This window comes from Boleophthalmus pectinirostris, unplaced genomic scaffold (genome assembly GCF_026225935.1).
Source record: "Boleophthalmus pectinirostris isolate CB_2022bp ecotype Guang Dong unplaced genomic scaffold, ASM2622593v1 HiC_scaffold_9, whole genome shotgun sequence".
Lineage (NCBI taxonomy): Eukaryota > Metazoa > Chordata > Actinopteri > Gobiiformes > Gobiidae > Boleophthalmus > Boleophthalmus pectinirostris.
In genome coordinates this window covers 10,961,702-10,986,816 of record NW_026571541.1, presented here as the reverse complement: position 1 = coordinate 10,986,816, position 25,115 = coordinate 10,961,702, and the positions used below count along the sequence as shown (strand labels likewise).

The following is a 25,115-nucleotide window of genomic DNA, read 5'->3' as shown; positions in this document are numbered from 1 at the left end:
TACTACTTTTATAAAATAGTAGTTCTAATAAGTCTGATTACAACATTAATTTTGAGGTTGCCTGTAAGATGTATTGGAACTTGGGCTGGGAGATATGGCCAAACAGTAATACAAGATTCCCTGAAATTGATCAATCAATTGATCAATAAAATGTGTTAATTTAATAATAATTTTCTTTCAATATTCATTTCCTGAACAAAAACAATGCAGACTTTTAATCATAGCACAAATAGTCACATGTTCCTTTTAAAGTCTGAACTTCCGCCTTTACTGACGGCTGTAGACCTCTCCATTTAAAAACCCCACACTGATCGCTGACCATTAGAAATGACTGGACACAATCACAACTACAATTGTTTGCATTGCACAACCCTGTAATTTTGACTTTCATATTTTAATATTTGTCTAATAGATCAATAGTTATGTAACTAAGTAAGTAACAAAAACAGATAACTCTTTAATGAATACTGTATAGTGAAAAAACAGATTACATAAAAATACACTGAAATAAATAAAACATAAGGTACTTCATTATTGGTACTTTGCAGCTGCTGTCATCAGAATTCCCTGTGGGTGTGATGCTAACCAAAAGCACTACTCTGTTAGAGGCTGTTACTCAAGTTAGACTTAATCTGAACTTTGTTTGTTACACAAACTGACTTGGTTGAAACTACAGCACCTGAGCTGATTTGTGCTGTTGAACAAGTCCTTCTCAAGTAGCATTTCAGTCACAACAGTTCAGTTTTTCTTTATGAGTTCTCAAATGATCTTAAAACGCTTTTGGCAGTGTTTGCTAATATGTGCACTGTGCATCATGGTAACCACTGAACATTCCGCCATACTCGTACATGTAGAACACCCCCAGTGCAATGTCACTGCAAAGTATCAATTCTCTTTAAGAGCCTGGTATTATGGTCATAGTAGTCCCATGTAAACAAAAGCTCTATTGACCAGTATAGAATTCACCAATCCCACTGAGGTATATGTCACAAACTTATATGGCACCTCAATTTCTTTCCTTTTTCTCGCATTTAGGTCTGATTTTGGCACTTTGTAGATCCAATATAGAACATGTAAACTAAACATTTTAACCAACTGCCTTGTCCCTACCAATGCTAGCACACCTAATACAAATCGTACAGTTCCATAGGTGAAGGAGGTTGTGGTAATTTCAGGTAGAGGCACTGGTAATGCTTCTTTCGGTTCAAATGTCTCTCCAAGTTGTACATTAAACCAGTAACCAACAGAGCAACCCGCACAGACGCCCAAGATAGTGGTAGTGTCCCCGCGGGTAGTACTATAGTGGTCCAGTTTGGGGTAGGTGTAGCTGAGGAGGAGGGGGAGGCTTATACCAAACACAGGGGAGAAGGGGCTGGTGAGCTGGTAGTGGTCGAAAGTGTCCCAGAACGGATAGGTGACGAACAAAATACAAGAGGAGATGAAGAGTCCGCAGATGACATCCTGAAAAAGAGAAAAATACATTATTGATTATTGAACACTTTAGTTGTTTGTCCTTATACAGTGACAGTCTATGAGTATTACAGAGGGAGTGTGACAAAGCATTCATCTCCAGCCAAATGAATGTGTCATAGCTGCCAAAGGGGGGTGGGGGCTTAGCTTGCTGTCATTAAAACCTGTTGCTAACGCTTCTGAGAGTGACCCGGGCAAAAGAAAGCAACTCATTGGTCTGTTATTTATGTTCATAGCATGATTTACCGACAAAATAGTGCAATAGATTCAGAGGACAGAGCCCCATTATTACTTCCTATTTGGAATACAACAACTCACAGGGTAGCTATGTCCATCTATATATGCAATTGATGGTAACAATTTAGAATAATTACACTTTAATTAGCATTAGTAAAGCATGAAGAAAGACTTGAGTTTATTAAGAATGATTCAAGCAGCTTAGTAACTATAAATACCCTAACTGTAACACCTTAGGCTCGTAGTTAAATTAATTAGATGTCATTTATAACAGTATATGTAGGTTTGTATTAAGATGTCCCTATAGAACACACCACTGTCAAATGTATTCATCACTCAACTGGCTCTCTTACCTCCAGAAGACACTTACACTTTCTGCAACTTGTGTTTAAATGTTATTACTCAAAGTTCAGCATATCATTTACGTCACACTGAACAATTATTTTTTAATGTTCCTATAATAAAAAAAAGAAATTGGCCGCAGAATATTTAACTTTAACTTTAACTTCAAAGCTCCAAATGAATGGAACAAGTTACCCTCCTCAATTCGATCAATTACATCAATCCACCATTTTACAAATATAGGTGTGGTGATGATAAACTCAGAGAGATGTATGTATACCTTAGGATCCTGGACTGTATAGTGTGAATGCTGTCTGTGTGTTGTGTGAATGTTGTCTTTGTCTGTCTTTTGTTCTGTTTTGATTTGTTTTCTTTCTCTTTTGTAAATGCTGCTTTTGTTAATGCATTAGGACCCCCTCGCAAAAGAGATGCTACATCTCAAGGGGCTTCCCTTATAAATAAATAAATACAATTTTTCTTAATTAAACTCAATAAATCTTAATTTGTTCAATTATGAATTAAGTCTTTCTTCATGAAGTCTTTATTAAGGATATAACTAGGGAAGTTAGTTTTGTTTTGCAGATATTAAAAATTTTAATATTGTCCAGTTGAGAAATTGAATTTCTCCTTTTGCCATTGTGTTTATTGTTTATAATAAAAACAGTCTCAAAGAAATATGTTAAATCTTTTTACTCCACAGTGTTGTGTTAAACTTGTCTATCGCCACTGACACAAGCAAGAGATGCCACCAGGACAAGTTACAGGTCAGATCAGTGGAGATGCAAGCCTGCTCACAGTAAGTTTGAGCACTAAAAACACCCATATGGAAATAAATGCAAGACAGATCATTCTAATGCCATACTGTGGAACATTCCAGGCAAAGCAATAATGTTTTTATGGAGACCTGCCACCATGAAAATGACACAGTGTCTCTTTAAGGTGGAACAATAACAGTTACATTCTCTTTCATATTGATATTAACTTTGATGAAGTGGCCCGTATAGTTGAGATTAAATTATTCACTAAACCAATGTTATTTGACTTTTTCAGATATATAGGCTATTCTATTTCTGAGTTATTTCTGAAATGTCCAAAAATACAGAGTAATCTATGCCCAATAAATCACATTTGCTAAAAATTCAGTATATTTGAACTGTTATAAGGCCTTTGTTGGCAGTGTGGTATAAACATGTGAGTGTGAAAATGGTCATCTAAAATAAGCCGGCAGGATTCACAGCCAGACGCTTCATCCAGACACTGATATGAATTATAGATACAGCTAAAGTTTCAATGTTTTATACAGTGAGAATGGAAAGGGGGGGTGAGGTAGAGAGGATAGAGGGAGGGAGAAAAGGTATAGGGAGAGGGGGAGAAAGAGAGAGAGGGAATGGTGGGAGATAGATAAGAAAGAGAGTATGAGTAAATATGAGAATCGATGGGAATAGAGGGAGGTAGACAAGGTAGGGAGAGAGGAAAAGAGAGAGAGACATAATGATAATGTAAAAAGAGAGAGAAAGAGGAGCCTAATACACTAACTCACCAGTACAGAGTGCATGCCGGTGTAGATGCGGCTGAGACAGACGAGAGAAGAGAGCGTCACCGCGATGATCAAGCCCACCTCGAACGGGAACTAAACACAGAACAAAACAGATCTGTGATATGGAAATACTGTACATACATTGTTCTGGCCTAATGCTGTTTATCAGAATCATGACTAATAAACTAATAAAAAATGCAGACGGTTTGGGTAATCATTAGTCATTATTTGGCCCATAAACAGACACATGGCTTCTGTCCCAGTTTAGCCTCAGTTGTGGACTGATACATACCAGGTTACTCCAAGTCAAGTTCACAATAGACTATTCTTCTGTTAAAGGTCCTGTATTACGCAAATTGACTCTTGTCCTGAGCTTTAAGCCATGTTAGAATGTTGTTACCTCATCAAAACATACCTGAAGTTGTTTTGTTTCATTCACACGTTTGAATAACCCTTTATTATTAGTCTGTCTACATCTCATAAGCTCAAAATGCTCTGTTCCACTGTGTGATGTCATGAAGCGGCAGTTTTCAAGTTAATCCAATCAAATCCAATCGACTTTATTTCTATAGCACATTTCACAAAATAATAAAACCAGTAAAATAAAATAAGAGCAAAATCATAGAATAGCAATGAATAAATTAATAAAATCAATAAAATATATAAAAAAAATTAAATAAATAAAAGACACAGAGGACCACACAACTCATGCGGTGTTGAAAGCCAGAGAGTAAAAGTGGGTCTTAAGATGAGATTTAAAACACTCCACTGTGGAGGCTGTTCAGACATGGGGGGGCAAAGCCTTCCAGAGCTTAGTGCCAACCACAGAGAAGGCCCAGTCCCTCCAGGTTTTAAGTCTCATCTTAGGGACCAAGAGCTAGAGCTGGCCCTCGGACCGCAGAGTGTGTGTGGGAGTGCAAGTTAACAGCTATCTTTTACATTTGTTTAAAAAAGATTGGTAATTCCAGATCTGAAATTATCCAAATGATGCTAGTGGAGGTTAGTCTGATTCATCAGCCGGATTCACTTTGTAGAAACCGTCTGACCTTGTAGTGTTAGAATTCGTTCACTCGACGGTAGGCGGGTACTTTTTATCATTTAACCAATTGCTGCTATTTAGTTTGACGTATGTAATTCGCTGCTAATGGGGCTAATTGGTATATTAAGCTTTTCCCAAATCCCGTAGGAAGAAGGGCAGTAATGTCTTTCCCCTTGATGAAATTCACCAAACATTCTCTTTGTTCCGGCTTTAAAGCCTCGATCTCGGGAATCGTTGCACTGAATATATGGCTCTTCGCTGATTGGCTGGTGCCTGGACTTGCACTTCCAGGGTTTTTGCGAACCGTCTAGTGTATTTTGATTCCTGACTAAGTTGCTGGAGAGAAATTAAATTGAGTGGAGGCACAAGGTGGTGCCAGCCGGGCTAAGTGAAGGTGTATGGAGTTTAAAATCACAAAGGAACACTTCCTGTGTTACCACATGACATCACACAGTGGAGTGTCTTCTGTTTAAGAGAATACCTCAGCCTAAATATGCAGGGTTTGATAAGGAAACAACATTATATTACAACATATTCTGTCTTTTGCCTTATTTTAGATTCACAAGTGCAGTACTGCTATGAAGAATTCTGAATAGCTGAGATTCCTCCAGATAAAAGCATGTAGCTGCTGTCACACTTTGTAGTGGACTTTGAATTGGCCGGAGCGGAGCCTAGGGGCATGTAGTGAAGTTCCCGCAGTGGTCAGAGGTCATGACAGTCAATCAGCTGCAGTCGCCCCATCCTGGCCTCCCGCCGCATCCTTTGTACCCCTTCACAAAACGCTCGGCTTCATGAACTCTGCGTGAATGGGCCTCCAGCTGCTACAGACAGGAAAAGACAGAAGAGAGGAGGAGAGGAGGAATACGACAGGTTTATCTACTATTGAAAGAAAACAGGAACCAACCCACGGAGGTGATGGAGAGAGGAGAGAGGGAGAGAGAGGGGAGGAGTGGAGATACTGTCACTGATAAAGCACGGTGAATGGAGGAGGTGAAAGATGGACCATGTCATTTGCTGTATTGCCTAATTAACCTGTGATCTCTTTTATAATGTTGTTTTCTTATCGAAAATATACCTGGAGTTGTGTTTTGTTTCATTCATGCATTTAACACACAAAAGCTGCACATTTACACTGTGTTCTTCTCTCAAACAGAAAACACTCTGTTCCACTTTGTGATGTCATGTGATAATACAAGGGTTTTAAAACTCCTTACACCTTCACTAGAACCATTTGGATAATTTCAGCTATGGAAGTCCCAATTTCTGCTAAACAAAAACTCTTAAAGGTAGTTATTAACTTGAAAACTATTGCTTCATGACTTCACAAGGTGGAACTCAAACATGCATAAATGAATCAAAACACAACTCTGTGTATGTTTTTGAGGAGGTAACAACATTGCAACATGGCTTAGAGCTCACAAGTGTCAATTTTGCTTAATATGAAATGTAAGCGATTTTGTGATCCAACTCAAATTTGCTTTACACACATTTCCATTCTTTCTAAAATCCTTGTTTAATCCTGACATACGCTTTTAGTCTTATTTCAGTCCTTTAATGATTTTACGTTGGAAGCCATTTGATTTAGGAGAAGCAGGCTAGGCCGCGAGTAGAGCAGTTGATCTGATTTACTGCCCCTGTGAAACTCATAACTATAAGAAGATGTGACAGCGACACAGTTAAAACGTCCTCACCACAAATCACCACGGCAACATGTGTGACTCTGAAGTACTGAGCCTCATTCACTGGAGTCTGCATAATAGAGATTAAAGGCAGGGCGAGAGAGAGCAAGAGTTTTATGGACTGGAGGGTGGCTGATCGAGTGAAGTGATGAGGGGAAGGAGAGAAAGAAATGGAGAGAATGAGGAGGGAGGTGATGAGAAGAGGGGAGAGGGGGGAATCAAGAGAGTTTTATGAACTGGAGAACAAGTGAAGTGATAAGAGGGAGGAGAGGGAGAGAGAGAGGCTGATGATGGGGAGAAGTGAGAAAGGAAGAAGGGGAAGAGAAGAAAAAGAAAGAGAGGGAGAGAGGGGAGAAAGAGGTGATGGGGGGTGGAGGAGAGAGAGAGAGAGAGGGGGAGGGAGAGTACTGACGTGAGGAGGGAAGAGAGGGTGAGGTGTTGAGAGGGAGGATGGAGGAGAGAGAAAGAGAAGAAGGGGGAGAAGCAGGGAGAAGGAGGGAAAGGAACGATATAGAGGTGAGTCAAAAATCTGATGAGAGAGGGGGAGAGAGAAAGAAACAAGAGTGGGTGTTGTGACAGATATTGACTCCTCTTAGTCCATCAGGAGCCCAAACAGTGGCCCCCACAGTGATGGATGATGACTGCTGGTCCCGCCCACCGCCACCTTTTGTCCAGTGGATCACTAAGGAATCTGTGATTGACAACTCTGACACGCCCACTTCTGCCCACTCAGGCTACTGTTACTTTAGAGATGAGTTTCTAGTTTGCTAAAGTGGACCTATTATGCAAAATAAAGTTTTTTAACTACGTCATATTTGTTTCCCTTCTCATTTACCCTTCAGAGTTGTATTTAGAGGGATATATGCATGTTTAAGTAATCTTTATACTATTGTATTCAAGATGTCATTGCTCTGATCAACCCCTGTTTTCACTGCCAACAGTACACACCCACTGTGATGTACTTTGTTCTCCAATTTAATTTTATTAATCAGTAATACATGTAGGATTTGGCAGCATAGTCATAGTCATTTGGTACAAATGAAAAAACAAAATCTACTTCTCACTAGCGGGATCTGCTTCTATCCATAGGAGGAGCAGACAACTGCGCTATGCTTTGTTCTGATTATGCTTTCATCAGTTTTCTAACACAGAACTTAGCGGGAGTCACTTGTTTTTTTCATGAAGCTGTCTTAGATGAATATTGCGATCTAAAATGTCTAAATTATAAAGATACATTTATACAATTATCCACAGGTGTCATAGACAGATTATATAGCAGACACAAAGACAATACTTTCATTAATACCTTTTTACTGTTATATAGTTGTTTAATTTGTTTTTACTGAATTATAGAGGTGACTTACTGTCTACATAATAAAAAATAATAATAATAATATGTAAAATTTTAATTGTAAAATGTAACTGAATAGTGTATGGACAAGCCTAAAATATCCTAAATAAGTGTATCACCAGAATGTGAGAGCAAGGTACACTCTTATTTTATTTTATTTTTTTAATTTTTTTGTTTCTCAGGCCTGCTAATTGCATTTGTCTATATAAGTATCACTTAAGCCTCCACTTAAGCCAGTCTTCCCACAGAGTGAGCATATCCGCTGCAGTCATGATACGAGCAACGCTTTTGAGCCTGTAACACACTTATACAGCATACTGCTCCATGCTAAAGGAAATGTGGTCTACTAATCATCACATTACCACAATCTGCAAGATATACAATCACAAGTGAACATGTGACGTTACAGCCTTAACCTGCTGATAGGCAAGGCAAGGCAAGGCAAGTTTATTTGTACAGCACAATTCGTACACAAAGTAATTCAAAGTGCTTTACAGAATAAGAAATACATTAAAATCATAATAAAAACAAATCAAAACATAAATAATCATGAAGATTAAAATAAAAAAAGAGAGACATAAATTGGAGAGAAGAGTGCGGAATGAAAACCTTTCAGTTATATGCACAGTTAAACAAATGTTTTGAGCCTGGATTTAAACAGTGTCACAGAAGAGTCTGTCTCACATGTTCAGGAAGACTGTTCCAGGTTTTAGCTGCATGAACCTGAAACGCTGACTCCCCTTGTTTAGTCCTGACTCTGGGCACCAGCAGGAGGCCGGTCCCTGAGGTCCTCAGAGTGTGAGATGGTTCATATGACACTAACATGTCACAGATGTACTTTGGTGCTCGGCCATGGAGACACTTGTACACTGCTTTAAAGTCTATTCTCACAGGATAGACAGGAAGCCAGTGCAGAGACCTGAGCACAGGACTTATGTGCTCGTACTTCCTAGTTCGAGTAAGGACCCGAGCTGCAGCGTTCTGGATGTTCTGCAGCGTCTCACAGCTCGTTTGGAGAGACCAGTGAGCAGACCATTACAGTAGTCTAACCTACTGGAGACAAACGCATGGATAAGTTTCTCCAAGTCTGCTTTAGACAGTAAACCTTTGATTTTTGCTATGTTTTTTAGATGGTAAAAGGCTGCAGATGTTATTGATTTGATGTGGCTGTTAAAGTTCAAGTCTGAGTCCATTATTACCCCTAGATTTCTTGCCTGATTTGAAGGTTTTAGAGAGACACTGTTTTTGTGGACCAAACACTATGACTTCAGTCTTGTCAGAGTTTAGCTGGAGAAAGTTGTTTTGCATCCACACACTGATCTGTTGGATGCAATGACCAAGTGAGTCCACTGGTCCATAGTCTCCTGCTGCCAGAGAGAGACGTAGATCTGAGTGTCGTCTGCATAATTGTGGTAGGACACTTTATTGCTGTAGGAGCAGCCGGTGGTTTGGGAATAACAGACAGGGCCAAGAAGACACAGAAATGATCAGACAGAGCAACATCAACCACATTGACATTTGAAATATTTACACCCTTTGTAATGAGCAGGTCCAGAGTGTGTCCTCTGTTGTGAGTGGGCTCACTGACATGCTGAGTCAGACCAAAAGTTTCAAGGACAACACTAAGCTCTTTGGCATTTTTGTCACACACATTATCCACATGTACATTAAAATCACCTGTAATGACTAAACCATCAAAGTCTGTGCAAACAACTGAAAGCATCTCAGTAAAATCATCAATAAAACTTTGACAGTGCTGAGGAGGTTTGTATACGACTATGCAGAGTATGAACGGTGATTGTTTTAGCTCCATTTTGAAGGAAACATACTCAAATGATGAAAACACCCCAAATGACAACCTGTGAGTAACCAAATGATCTCTAAAAAATGCACAGATAGAGGACACATATGAGTTTTTCTAAGGCCTCATGTGAAAGTTCAGAACACAGACATGTTAATGGAATTTTAAATGCAAATTCATAGACCCTCTCTTTAATATTATTACGGACAAAAACTCAATTGTGTCTAAATTAAGAGATATATGATGAGAAAGCAAAGCCTGGGACCATTCGCCAGGTCTCATTTTAAATTGATGAAGGATTATTTTTTGATTGAAAGCAGAGCATTTTGGATACCCACCCAGACAAATCTAGAATATGCAAACTACACCAAAAGGGCCAGCATTTTGGGATTTGAACCAGTGACCTCCCAGCTATGAGGTGAGTCTTATTTTGGTTGGTAAATTAGACTTTATATGTTTGTGAATGAACAATTGTTACCTGTATCCTGGAGGGGGCGCTGTATAGGAATGTGAATGAGATCGCAGTGGCGGCCATGGCGTGGGTGGAAGGAAGTCCATATTCAGCTACGACTCGTTTCTCCAGTTTGACCACAGGGGGTGAGAGGGGGCGGGGCAACTTCAGCAGGTCCTTCAGCACTTGCCCCACATACATCACCACCTGAGCAAGGTAAAGGAAATGACTGTTGGTAACAAAGACTCTGACAAGGTTCATACAATAGTAACTTATTTATTAAAGATGAACTATGTAACTGTCTGGTGGAAAGTCCAATGTCTCCAAGGAGATGTTATTGTTTTGCCTGGAATGTTCTGCAGAATTGCATTAAACTTTTATGTCTCTATCCGTTTTTGACAATAATATGGCAATCCATCAAAACTGTGCTAAAACACAGCAGCAGATGTCTTTGTTGAGGTTCAAGCATCTCAATAAAGTATAAAGAATTAAAGAAGAGCATATTTTAAATCATGATATTGATCTAAAATGACTTGATATATAAGAAACAAGTCCACTGGCTTTCAACGGAGGTGCCAAAGAGTCTGCGATTCGATGGATAGCTGCACATCACACTAGCGAGTAGCAGAGTTTTTTTTTTGTTTTCTTAATTTGTACTAAAACAATACACACTGCTACCAAATCTTACATATAACCAATTAAGAAAATAAAACTGGAAAATGAAGGTAGTTCAGAGCAGAGGCTGTACACTTGGGGTTTTGGTAAGAGGAAACAACTATAAATGGTTATAAACTCTGAAAAGTTGATTTTGCATAATAGGTCTGCTTTAAATCAAATAGTAGCCTAAATAATACATTTACTCAATATTCTAATTTTGCATCTCTCCAAAACAGCAATTGCAATAGTATACATTTTTCAGTCTGCCACCTCTAATTTATAGATTTGAAATCTCCAAAAACTAAAGCAGCCAAAAACCAGACAGAGGAAGTAGCTCATGAGATACGAATCAGGCAGTCAGATTGAGATTAGCCTAGCACTGAAGCTAACCACTCACATTAATAAATAATGAGCATCTGCACTCCTAAAAATCTAGATGCTCCCTGGTTTCAGACACTACTCTGACATACAACCTGCAGAGGCTAAAATAAGAACCAGAGATCTGCAACAGCTGCGTCTTTATCAGCCTGCAGCTGATCAAATCACACAGTATCTGCACAAACAAGATGTCTGCAAGAAATATAAGTGAAATGTTGTACTAAATGAATGTTTGCTTTGTTTTTAACTACAAAATTTAACTACAAAATTATATTACACAAAACTGACTCTTGTGAGCTTGTTAAAACACTGTTACTTCGTCAGAAACACACGCAGAGTTATGTTTTGTTTCATTCACACATGTTTGAGCAATCCTTATATTAGTCTTTCTACATCTCCAAAGCTCAAAAGGCTTTGTTGCACTTTGTGATGTCATGAAGCGATAGTTTTCAAGTTAAGAGCTACATTTTACTTTTAGTTTAGTAGAGATTGGCAATTCCAGTGCTGAAATTTTCCAGAAAAGAATATAGTTGCTTCAGAATAACTGAGTTGGGTGGTAATAACTCAGCTCTAAACAAGTATGCCATTATGTCCTTGAGCAAGGCACTTCACCCAACTTGTGTGATTGTAGAGTAGGAGCATGGTGTTACACAACCTGGTATGGGCATTTATAGTTTTATTTGGGTCTTGAGTCTTGTTTTAGACCTGGAATAGACAAGGTATATTATTGACATTACATTTATGTATCACCATGGAGACAAGCAGATGAATCTTAACTGGCCAAGTTACAGGTCAGATCTGTGAGGAGGTGACCCAGCTCACAGTAAGAATGCATGCCTGTTTTTAAATGTATTTCTGTGCTATACAACACCCATAATGAAAATAAATGCAAGATACATGCGTTCTCCATGGAGAGAAGTAGGTGACCCTCTACCAGAAAAGTTACATAGTACACCTTTAAGATCTGTCTTTATTCTACACTTGTTTAGTATTAAGCCTATCTAAAATGTTTTCCCAAAAAAGATAGATTTTTACATTTGTAGATATATATATCCATTATCCACCTGTCTTTCTACTGCCTTTCCTGTCCCCAATCTCCCATGCTCCTCTGGGGCAGGCCGGTTATTTAAAGCTGAGACTGTATTTTTAATGACGGCCTGTCGTGAGGAGGCTGAGCTGCAGTTCGGAGCAGAGCAGAGCTAAAGCGTGTGTTTAACTGTGACAATGGAGAAGAGGGACCAGGGAACTCAAACTACTGTAATCAACCACTCACATGTGACCCTACCAGTAGTAGAATCACGATACTAATGGGACTTTTTATTATCGATACCTGCTCAAATGAGGATCTAGTTTTTAGTTTTTATTTTATTATAGATTAGTATTTTCATTTTTGATAGATATGACGAGCCTAACCAGCAAGAAGAAGAAGAGTATAAGATGTGGTATTATCTAAAAGTGGCAGACGAGTGGAGACAGACACTGTGGAGATGCTCAAGTGTTTGTGGATCAGTCAGGTCATTGATCCAGAGAGAACAGTGTGGACTTTAATCTGTCAATATGAGACTGGAGGAAGAGAGGGAGGGGAGGAGAGAAAGAAGGAGAGAGGGAGAGAGACAGATAGCGAGACAGAGAGAGAGAGTGAGAGAGAGAGAGACAGAGAATCAGAGACACAGAGAGAGAGACACAGAGAGACAGAGAGAGACGGAGGAAGAAAGAGAGGGAGGAAGGGGGTGGGACGAAGAGAGAGAGAGGAAGGGAGAGGGAGTGAAAGAGGTGAGAAGTAAAGAAGGAGAGAGACAAGGGAAGACAGAAAGAGGAAGAGAGAGGGAAAACAGTAGTGGGTGTAAGTGGGAGAGTGAGAGATGGAGAGAAGGAGAGAAAGCAGAAGGTAAGAAAAGCAAGAGGACAGGAGAGAGGGGGGTGTAGGAAGAGAGTAAGAAGTAGGGGTGTGCAAAAATATTGAAATATCGATATATCGTATCGTTTAATGTGATGATACAGTATTGATATTGTGGGCTGCTGTATCGATATATCGCCAAGAGTATTTTTTTTGTGTATATTTTACTACATTATCTTGTTACAGTGCTACAGTTTTGTTGCTTGTTTAGAGGAAGTAAATTTGTTCATGCAACACATTTGACATTTTCACAGTTTTGATGACTACAATTAATGTTTCCTTTTAACTTTGCACAAGAAGTCGTTTAACAAAGGCTTTTAGTATCACAGCCACAATTTAGCCATTATTTTTTTATTAAACTGTATCGAATTGATTTGAAATATATCGTACTGAATTGAAAGTGGAATATATCGAGATATGTATCGTATCGTGGCCTATGTATCGAGATATGTATCGTATCGTGGCCTATGTATCGAGATATGTATCGTATCGTGGCCTATGTATCGAGATATGTATCGTATCGTCAATTTCTTAATGATATCCAGCCCTAGTAAGAAGAGACTGAGAAATAAAGAGGGAAGGCAGAGAGAGAGTTGAAGAGAATGTGAGGTGGGAGGGAAGGGTAAAGAGAAGGAGAGAAAAACAGAGGAAGAGAGGGAAAGGGGAGAGAGAGTCTAGAGGAGAGAGGGAAAGAAAGGAGGAGTGGCAAATAAAGGGAAGGAGGCAGAGAGGGGAGGGCCAAAAGAGATAGAGAGGAAGAGGGTGAGGAGAGATAGGAGGAGGGAGAGTTGAGCAATGGAATGAGAGAGAGATAGACAGAGGGGGAGTGCAGAGGGAAGGGACCAGCACAGAGAACAGTTTTACTGTGACAAACTCCCATGCTTGTACTGCTTATCAAACTGAGGTCAGTCATTCCACAGCAACAATGTTGTTCCTTCTATCACAAAACATGAACAATTGTAGGCTAATCCTCCAGCTAAGGTATTCCTGGTTTCAAACTAGTTTAGATCTCATTTAGTTTAGATTTGTTTCTGACTTAGAGCTAGTTTAAACCCAATTTAGAATCCAAGACATGTACAATACAAGTTAAAAGCCTCCAGCTGAGTTAGTCCTGACCAAACCAAGCTCAAGATCTGGACATGGGTCTCTAGGTGCACTGCTCCTTACCGGGTGCTCGCTGTTGAAAGGGACAGTTCAGAATTTTGGACATAGGACCTCTTTTCTTAGTGAGCCAGAGTGGTGGAGATGTGTGGAGACACTTTTTAAAATATTCCATTATTTTCTTGTATTTGCAGAGGTCGCTGGTGCTAGGCTAGTACATGTCAATGGCCATAGTTATCCTGCCCTAAAAACAGTCTTACCCACTCCACAAGGCACCTAAAGCAAATCTATTATTACGCCAAACTGTCGATGTGAATGTCTCTATTGATAGAATAATGTCTGAAATAAAACCAACCTTGCATCGCATGAATCGTCGCATGTTGCGGGACTATTTTCATGGCAGCAGCGGAATTTTACTTTGCTGGTAAGATAGGTGCTAGGTGATATCAGTCCACCAGTGCCAAGCTTTCTGTCAGGAAGTACAACTCGCTGCTGCTCAGACATAAATCCTTCAAATGCAAGGTTGGTTTTACTCCTAAAATTATTCTATCGACACAGACATTTACATCAACAGTCTGGTCGTAATAACAGATTTGCTTCGGGTGTTTTGTGGAGTGGGTAAGACTATAACTATGGCCATTGACATGCACTAGCCTAGCAACAGTGACCTCTGCAAGTACATGGACTGGATGGAATATTTAAAAAAGTGTCTCCACACGTCTCCAATACACTGGCTAACTAGGAAATTAGGTCCTATGTCCAAAATTCCAGACTGTTCCTTTAAAGAATGGAAGAAAGAAATGTACTTTACCACAGACTATGTTTAGTTGATTTGAGTTTTTTCTTATTGGCAGATTTAAGGTAAGATGCTTCCCTACATTTGACCCTTCCATACAGCTGGAGGAACCTTTCAGGAGCACTGTGGGTCAATACTCCCTTAACTAGAGGATGTTACTATTCATTTCAGATCTACAAAACTAAATATGCTGTAGCACTTTCATCGATTTCATTGGTGTCATGCCTCAGTTTGGCTCAAATCTTGTGACTGGTCTTAAGATTTCAAGATCTTTTTTCAATATCTAATAAAGAATGGAACATAACAGATTTTACTGGGGGGCAAAAACAGACAAAAATTTAAAAAAATTGGAGAACAGTCATCAAGAGAAACTGAAAAGTGGGTCAAATGCAGGAACACAAATCCCAAGTTAAATTTGACCTTGCAAAATTGTATAACAGGATAAATAACTCCAGTAAAGTTTTTTGAGCTGAATATTTGTTGAGTATTTTGGGTTGAATATTAACGCATATGATTTTAATATAATACTAACAAATTATCCTGCTTAAGGGTTATTGTGTTAGTAAAAAGTTCTCTAATATTATCGTCTACTACAATATTTTCTGAAACGATATATGTGTGTGTGTGTGTGTATATATATCATTTAAAAATCGTAAAAGGCCTACTTAACTTTCTCCCTCTTCTCTCACATTCTCTTCATCTCTCACTCTCTCTCCTTCCCTTTTTTTTCCTAGAGGTTTATATTCCAGACACTGCCTTGAATGTGATTTGCATAAATATACACACAGCACCATGGGGTCAGTGCAGCAGGTCCATTCATGAGCATATGGTTAAGAACAGGCAAAGTTTACAGTCACCAAAGTCAACCAAAGTTAAAATGACAAAACATGAAGCAAGTTTAAAGGGCCCAGATTACTCTGTTTTGATAGATGCTGTAATGTTGTTTCCTCATCACAGACATATTGTTCACAAGAGTCCATTTTGTGAAACATATGACACTTTAAGGAGTGAGCTAGGAGTCAGGGTCTAACTGGGACTAAACCGAGACCAAAATAACGATGAGATTCCAGAAGTGGTTTTACACAATTGTTCATGTGGTTGAGAATGTTTGTAATGCTGGTGTACTCTTAATATAGTTGTTAGCAGTGGCATGGCACTTCAACTCTGTTCTGATTTTTAAAAGTTGTAAAAAGTAGTTATAAACTCACTGAAGTCAATAATTATACCAAGAATACATTAAGAAAGAGAACAGTAAATTTGGACCACTGTTAGCTATTAACTACCGTACTGATGCATTTTACATTTTTAAGATGGTTCAAAATGGGTATGACGCCTTTAATGACTAGAGCAAGGGTACAAGAAAATATTTATGACACGAAACTGGGTCTGAACGGGGACTAAACCAGGATTAAACCAGGAGTAAACAAGGACTAAACCCCAACTAAGCCAGGACTAAACCAGAAGTAAACAAGGACTAAACCAGGAGTAAACAAGGACTAAACTGCGACTAAACCAGGACCAAATCAGGACTAAACCAGGAGTAAACAAGGACTAAACTGCGACTAAACCAGGACCAAATCAGGACTAAACCAGGAGTAAACAAGGACTAAGCCAGGACTAAACCAGGAGTAAACAAGGACTAAACCAGGACTAAACAAGGACTAAACTGCGACTAAACCAGGACCAAATCAGGACTAAACCAGGAGTAAACAAGGACTAAACCAGGAGTAAACAAGGACTAAACCCCAACTAAGCCAGGACTAAACCAGAAGTAAACAAGGACTAAACCAGGAGTAAACAAGGACTACACTGTGACTAAACCAGGACCAAATCAGGACTAAACCAGGAGTAAACAAGGACTAAACCAGGACTAAGCCAGGACTAAACCAGGAGTAAACAAGGACTAAACCCCAACTAAGCCAGGACTAAACCAGAAGTAAACAAGGACTAAACCAGGAGTAAACAAGGACTAAACTGCGACTAAACCAGGACCAAATCAGGACTAAACCAGGAGTAAACAAGGACTAAACAAGGACTAAGCCAGGACTAAACCAGGAGTAAACAAGGACTAAACCAGGAGTAAACAAGGACTAAACTGCGACTAAACCAGGACCAAATCAGGACTAAACCAGGAGTAAACAAGGACTAAACAAGGACTAAGCCAGGAGTAAACAAGGACTAAACCAGGAGTAACAGACTAAACAAGGATAAACTAAACCAGGAGTAAACAGGACTAAACTGCGACTAAACCAGGACCAAATCAGGACTAAACCAGGAGTAAACAAGGACTAAACCAGGACTAAGCCAGGACTAAACCAGGAGTAAACAAGGACTAAACCCCAACTAAGCCAGGACTAAACCAGGAGTAAACAAGGACTAAACCCCAACTAAGCCAGGACTAAACCAGGACTAAAAACTAAGCCAGGACTAAACCAGAAGTAAACAAGGACTAAACCAGGAGTAAACAAGGACTAAACTGCGACTAAACCAGGACCAAATCAGGACTAAACCAGGAGTAAACAAGGACTAAACAAGGACTAAGCCAGGACTAAACCAGGAGTAAACAAGGACTAAACTGCGACTAAACCAGGACCAAATCAGGACTAAACCAGGAGTAAACAAGGACTAAACAAGGACTAAGACAGGACTAAATCAGTCCTGCATCCAAACTAAATCAATTCATGGTTAATCACATTTAAAAAGAACATTTAAGTTCATACTGTTATATTACATATTACCAGTACAACAATTACTTCACGTACATTCTGATTACTTGTGATTTCCTCCCGTTGCTCTATATTTGCATAGCAGCCACTCTCTGGTCCAGCTGAGTGCTCACCTCACATAACCCCAGTGCCGTGGGCTTCGACAGGGCCAGAGGGGAGTGTGGAGAAGAAAATGGGACTAAACCAGGACTAAATTTGGACTAATCTGAACTAACTCTAACTCCTTCAGCAGTAAATAAAAATCTCTTTTATAACAGTGTTTTGGCAGCAGCACATTTTGCATTTACAAAGTTAGGATTCCCAGAGCTGAATTAAAATAGGGACAAACAGAGGTCTTTCGCTGTTTTTTTTAAAGAGAACAAAAGTAAAAAGCAGATTAACAAACATTAACTTTATTGTAGGTGAATGGTTTTAACAGTAGAATCACATGACCGATTTGAGACTATTGCATCTTTGTAATGTTTGACTGCGATCGGGTAGGGTTATGCATGGGGGGTGTGTGGAGAAAGCTCTGATGAAACCAATAACGGGCCTGTCACGATAATTAGTGCATCGATTTACTGTTCAATAAATGATCAATGGGACGGTATATTTTAGGGTTAAATATTTACCATATGTATGTTTTTTTGGAGGTTTTTGCGTTATGTTTTATGTAACATAGTTATATTTTAGCTGTAGAGGGCTGAATAAGTTAGCCTGATTCATCTGACCTTGCAGCATTAGGATTTGTTCGTTCGACAGTAGGTGGGTACTTTTTTTATTTAACCAATCATTGCTATTTGGTCGTGATGTATGTAATGTGCCACTAACAGGGCTAATTGGTATAAGGTTTTCCCAAATCCCATAGGAAGAAGGACAATAACGTCTTTCCCCTTGATAAAATTCACCAAACATTCTCTTTGTTCCGCCTTTAAATCCTCAATCTCGGGAATCGTTGCCAACACAGAATGTCTGGTTCTTCGCACTTGCACTTCCAGGGTTCTTGCACCTAGTCACTGGAGAGAAATGAAATTGAGCGGAGGCACTAGGTGGCGCCAGCCTGGCTGATACATCACAGGGTTGTCAAAAGTATTGAAAATCAGATACTAATCAATACTAAAACTAGTACTCTAAAAAAATTGAAATTAGATACTCATATGAGCAGGTATTGATACTTAAAAAGTCATATTCACAGGACAAAAATGAACATTTCCTGAATAGCTTTCGAATAATCTTGAGCTGTGTCAGAACAAGTATAAGAGCACATAGACTAATATACGCCCATGGACCACTGAGGGATTAAACAGATATAAGACAAACATGGTAATATACAAGTACTATGATTTAATGTTATGAATCACATTCTATTGTCTAAAAAAAGAGTGTTTATTATTATTGTGGTATCAGAATAACTATTGAGTATTGAGTCTATTCCTTAGAATCAAAATACATTTTTTTACAACATTTTTGTATCGTCACAACTCTAATACATTGTGCTTGAACATTTTATCGTGACAGGTCAAGCCAATAAAACAGAACAGAGCGAGGACAAAGGGAGGAGAGAGGGCACTTTGAGCCTGGTAATGTCTAACTAGAGGGAGGGGAGCAGCCTGTTTACTGCCCTGAGTGGCTGGGTGTGTATGGGAGGGTACAACTGTTTGAAGGAGGTTCACCCAGGGGCCTTGCTCAGTTAGAGCCCTGTGGAATCTACCCTCAGGGGGCACAGAGGGGTTCAGAGCCAGGGCATGTCTCTGGAGCTAGGGAGAGGGCAGAGAGGGCACTCAAACACAAGACACAAGTGTGGAAGTGTCATCTCTTACGGGGGGGGGGGGGGGGGTGTATTTTTAAAGGTAAGGTCGCCTCTCCACAGATCTGACATGTAACTTGGACTGGTTTGGTCTCCATGAAGATAGGACGGTTTAATGCCATACTGTTCATTCCAGACAAAACAATAACATGGAAAAAAGCATGTGCCAGACCCTTTAAGTCCTCTGAAGACAACTTACACTTGTATTTTTGAGCCCAGTTTAATTCTGATGAGGCCTTGGTTTGATCCTGTTCTAGTTCTGAGTTAGTTCTGGTCGAGGCCAGATTTTCATGTGGTGTTTGTGCAAATGTGACGCATCCTTAATATCCTGTAACCATGGGATTTTATAGTTTGTATTCACATGACACCACTGCCCATAGTTTAGAATTAAGATGGAGGACAAATTAGAACTCTGAAAGTCAAAATGCCTATAGTGGTTATTCAGAAGTGCGAAGCACTGCCCTGCTGTATGTTGTGTGCTCTATGTATGTACAGTATGTATACATGCTGTACATACAGTATTCTCCAAAAGAGTTCAGAAGATAGCTCCTGTACCTTCCTGGACAGTTTCTCATTGTCTTTTTGGGTTATATCTCCACCAACTCCGATACCAGTGGTTTGAGAGTCTCTGCAGGCCTCTGGATTCGACCTGTTTGTGTTTTTCATGTCAGCGGTTAAATTGTTCCTTCATCTTTTCAAGGACTTTAGTGGTGCTGGATAGCTCTTGTTTGAACTGGACATTTTCTCTTGTGGCTATATTTATGGTTAACATCACTGTAATTACTGGTTAATTACAGTGATATTAACTAATTAATGGGATTCTTGTAATGGTATACAATTTCATATTTCAGTCTTCTATCAAATGTATGCTTCTGAATATGTTTAAAGGTCATATATTACCAACAGTTATTCTTATGAACTTTAAACCATGTTATAATGCTGTTAGCTCACCACATACATATGTGGAGTTACGTTTTGTTTCATTCATACATCCTTTATTATTAGTGTGTCCACATCTCCAAAGCTCAAAATGCTCTCTTCCACCTTGTGATGTCATGTAGTGGTAGTTTTCGACTTAACCGTTGTGCACTGTGAGCTCAATCCAGTAAAAAACCCACTACCAATCTGAATCTATGAATACTTGTAGTGTTATATGTCCATTTATTTGATATGTCAAATCCACCCATGTGATTTTTTTTTTCGACATTTTGATATGATAAATAAAAAATCTCTGTGAGTTTTTGAGATGATCAAATCCCATCACTTGGAATGATCACATTGTATTTGTAAAAGTGAACAGTCTTTTGAGTCTTTTTCAGCTCTTGTGTGGCCCCTGCCCTTGTGCCCTTGAGCCTGAAGACATACACGCACCCAGCGGTCACAGACGGGTCAGGGGAAGGCCAGAGGATGAAAGGAGGTCAAGAGGTGAACAGATCAACACCAGAGGAGAGGGAGAGATGGGAACCGAGAGAAACAAGGAAGAGAGAGAAAGAGAGGAGAAACGGAGAGAGGGAACTGAACAGATCAACACCAGAGAATGAGAGAGAGAAGAGGAGAGTGACAGCTTTGTGGACAAATTTAACGGTCACTTCTGTAGTTCACTCTCATGACACTTGTGTCAATGACCAGAGGGGGCAATAGACGCTCAGGGAGATTCATTTTAGTTAGAAATGTCTACTAAAAACACCACTGCCAATGTATTCTTGTGATACCCAGTCTGTGCAGTTTCTAATTATTGCATTTGTCATGTTTTAAATAGTCAATATGAAATAATAGCCCCAGTTATGATTAATAGAACTGCGATTCCAAGTTTAAAGTTTAAATTTGGGTATTAAAAAAACTGTTTATTTAGTTACGACAACAAATAATTTACATGTTTATTTTTTCGTTGGACGCCCTTCCTGATCTACCCACAAGTCTTGGCCAAGAACCACTGTATGCTCCTGTTAATATACCATAAATTGCAACTGCCGATGTTGATGCAGAATAAGTCAGGACTACACCAGGACTACACTGAGACCAAACCAAGAGTAAACCAGGACTAAAACAAGAGTAAACCAGGACTAAAACAGGACTAAAACAGGACTAAAAGGACTAAAAAAACTTGGCTGTTGGTGTAGAATAAACCAGGACTAAACTAGTAATAAATCAGAATTAAACCAGGACTACATTGAGACCAAACCAAGAGAAAACCAAGACTAACCAGGACTAAACCAGAGCTATAGCAGGATTACACTGAGACTAAACCAGGACTAAACAATTTCAGTCATGGTGAAATATGGCATGGCAGCTTGGTACGGTCCCCTTAGAGCACAGTGCAAAGCCAAACTGCTCAGACTGGTAACTAAAACTCTAAAATTGACAGAGAAACCTCTCCAAAAGCATCTACAGTGCCTCTATGAGGACAATGTGGTCAGTCAGGCCAACAAAATTATGAGTGACCCATTTAGGCCTGTCACAATATTTACTATATTGACTTATCTTTCAGTATATGAAAGCTAGAACCATATATTTTGCAGCTCAGTATTTATCGTGTGTACATTTTCTTTGTAAAAGTGGGGAGATCTGGGGTACTTCTGTTGTAATACTATAAGTTTTGAGCTGTAGAGGTTGAAATAAGTCACTTTTATGGTTTAATTATTGGTTCATTCTGGTATTTATTTGTTGTAGCTCAGGTCTCAGCTTCATTGTTATTGTGTCAGTGGCATAAAGTAGTTTCAATATTTAATTAATTTATAATAATAATAATTTATATATCGTTTACCACAGTTTACCACAAAATTTGTTATCATGACAGGCCTAGACTATAGATCCAGCTTTTTCAGTTTCGATACCGATTACAGTATTATGGTTTTAAGTATATCAACCAATACAAACTGCATTTATTTCCTTAAAACAAAAATTTAAAAGACAAAACTGCTTTAAATGTGTTATGGAGCTGTTATTTATCTCTGAGGTAACTTTGTATATATAAAAGTTCAAACATTCTGAGATGTTTTTAGATCGGTGCATCGCTAGCCTAGACCCATCTAATCCTAACCCTCCCTAACCCTGAGCAGCAGTGCATCCCCTGAGCCCCTTCAGACTCACACTCTCCCGTTAATACACTCCATCTGCTGGATCTGCCCTCATAGATCTAACATCTAGGCAACCAATGCTGTTTTTTCTCTACTGACTATGATGTTATGAACTACACAAACTGCACTGATTTTACAAGCGACTGCAATGCGTTCATTTCTGTTTTTATTGCATTATCTGCACCTCTCTATTTGAGGTCTATGCACCTTGCACTTCATGCCCAAGACAATTTTCCACTGATGGAACAATAAAGTTTATCTTATCTTATACCATAGGAAACCCATGATTGCACTGACTTTAAACCAGGACTAAACCGAGACTAAACCAGGTCTATACCAGGACAATACCAGGACTATACTGAGACTAAAACAGAACTAAACCAGCACTAAACCAGGACTAAACCAAGACTAAACCATGCCTATACTCTACCGGGACTACAATGAGATTAAAACATAACTAAACTAGGACTAAATTAAGACTAAACCAGGGCTATACCAGGACTACAATGAGACTAAAACAGAACTAAACCAGCACTTAACCAGGACAGAACCAAGACTAAACCATGGCTATACCAGGACTACACTGAGACTAAACCAGGGATAAATCAGGACTAAATCAGGATTAAACCAGGAATAAACCAGGACTAGACTGAGACCAAACCAGGACTATGAGAGAGTCTTACTGTCCACATGTTGACCAGGCGTCTGCATAGGAATGGGTCGAGGTTCCAGTGGAGCCAGGGCAGACAGCTGATGTAGAAGACCTCATGTCCCAGACCCGAGGAGAAGAGGAAGAGCAGGTGCAGCAGAGGAGTCCTCACCTCGTACTCAGGTCTTCTCCCATTCTGAACAACACAAATATACAGACCCTCTACTATAAGAGTTTAAAAGTTTAAAAGAGTGTAGAATGTGACTTGGTCTTAACTTGAGCTCAGTTTAGTACTGACTCCTTGTGTTTCCTTTTAGTGCTGGTTTAGTCCTAGTTTAGTCTTGGTTTAGTCCCAGTTTTGATGTGGTCTAAATGTGTCTTAAAGTCATATTGCATCAAGTGGTATTGGTACCACATATTGAAAACTGTGCAATACATCATTAGAACTGTCTACTAAAGAGTCCAATGCCTGAATCCACACTTTGCCACTCTGATCAGAAAAGGAATGTAAACACGTCTTTACAAGTGGCAGTGTGTGGAAAGTCTATGGAGCCTGAACAACAAGAAAAGCCAGTCGCACTTTTGCATTGTCATTTAAATATTCACCTACGAAAATGGACTTCAGACTTGTCTTTATCACGTTTCCAGCATGCTTAGCCAATATAGAATAACATACAATGAGTTAAAATACTATGCAAAGGTAAGTGTGGTCTTTTAATGGTAATTTAGCTGTTTTCTTATTAAAGTTACCAGCTGAGACTAATCTAATATAGCATAGTTTCTTAATGTATATTCACTATATGGTTGCACTATATCCCCACTGAAATTATGATCTCTTGCTTAGAATGTTTCACAGTGTGGCATTAAACCTCTATAACTATTGAAACAAGCAGGTCAGGTCTGAGGAGAGGCAAGACGCTCAGAGAAAGACAGCAAATTGAATGAATGAAAGCCATGTTATTTTATATACTGTGGAACATTCCCGCTAAAGACATTTCCAAAGTGACAAGCAGAAAGGTTTTATAGTACACCTTTAAAGTTTAGCTATATTTATTCTATACAATAACTTCAGATCACCTGACTTACTTTAACGCAGTGTCCATTCTCTTTATATTCCGCATTGGAGTTGTTGTCAAATCTTTGGCGCGGTTGTCCACATGCTTCGTCTTTATGCGCAGTTCCTGTTCTGCACGTTTGGTTCCGGCTCATGTTGTGATGTGATTCGGCTCCTTCTCGGATCAGGTACAGCCCACAGCATCTCTGGAACCGGGCAACGAGCTCCGAGTCCTGAAGGTATGCGAGAAGTTCCAACATGATACCCAAAAAACGCGCGCAGAAGCGTTGAGCGCAGAAGAGTCGCTACCGGGGTAGAACTGGAACTGCCCGCACACAGAGCGCTCAGGTGCGGCTGTGAGGTGCAGGTGTGCCCGGGGGGAGGGCGGGACAAGGGCGGGCCCACTTTGAAGCTGTAGTAAGATGCCTATTAGGGCGTATTAGCTTGTATATGTATGACACAATACAAGGTTATATAGTTAACAACAGATAATCTCACGGTTTTATTGTGAAAGACGAGGATTCCATTACGCATGTTGCAATCATCATGCTCACACAAAGTGGCACACTTCATTTTGTGGCCATGACTCAACACTAAACTATGTATAAGTGAAATAGTTCTTAGAGAGTTTTGTTTGTGTATCGTGTATTGCCATGTAAATCCTACTTAACCTGGGTTAAACACAGCACTGTCATGTCAACCAGAACATGAAAAGGACTAAACCAGGAGAAACCAACAAAGTAAAACTATTATAACCATTTTAAAATTGTATTGCATAACTAGTTTCTCGTAACAGTCTTGTGATAGCCTGTGGTCTGATCTTATGTAGGCTATTTTTTTTTTCTCTTAACTGTGTTTAAAGGAGCCCAAACTGAAATAAGGTTAGGAGCCGAATACCTCATAAAGCTCACTGGTTTTCATAATACAGAATAGGCAAACTATAGGCCAACATTTAGCAGTTAAGGGCACAGTAATTATTCTATACAGACACAACGGGGACAGAAAAAATAGGATGTTGTATCATAAATAATGTAATACCTTTTTTCTGCTTGCACACAGCAAAAATGTAACTGATACGTCTGTGTCT

General features: G+C 39.4%; 1 protein-coding gene across 2 annotated transcripts; it reads right to left on the bottom strand.

Moving 5' to 3' along the window:
* Window positions 1-93: 93 nt before the first annotated feature.
* sgpp2 (sphingosine-1-phosphate phosphatase 2) lies at window positions 94-24,351 on the bottom strand. 2 transcript variants are annotated; one of them, XM_020918578.2, is made up of 5 exons: window positions 24,061-24,351; window positions 23,009-23,170; window positions 9,935-10,114; window positions 3,590-3,679; window positions 94-1,461 (listed from the first exon to the last, which is right to left on the bottom strand). In XM_020918578.2, the coding sequence occupies exons 1-5, from the start codon at window positions 24,286-24,288 to the stop codon at window positions 916-918; spliced, it is 1,206 nt and encodes a 401-aa protein (XP_020774237.1). In that variant the 5' UTR covers window positions 24,289-24,351; the 3' UTR covers window positions 94-915. The 2 variants fall into 2 exon arrangements, with proteins under 2 accessions (XP_020774237.1, XP_020774238.1); XM_020918579.2 differs by lacking the exon at window positions 23,009-23,170.
* Window positions 24,352-25,115: the final 764 nt, after the last annotated feature.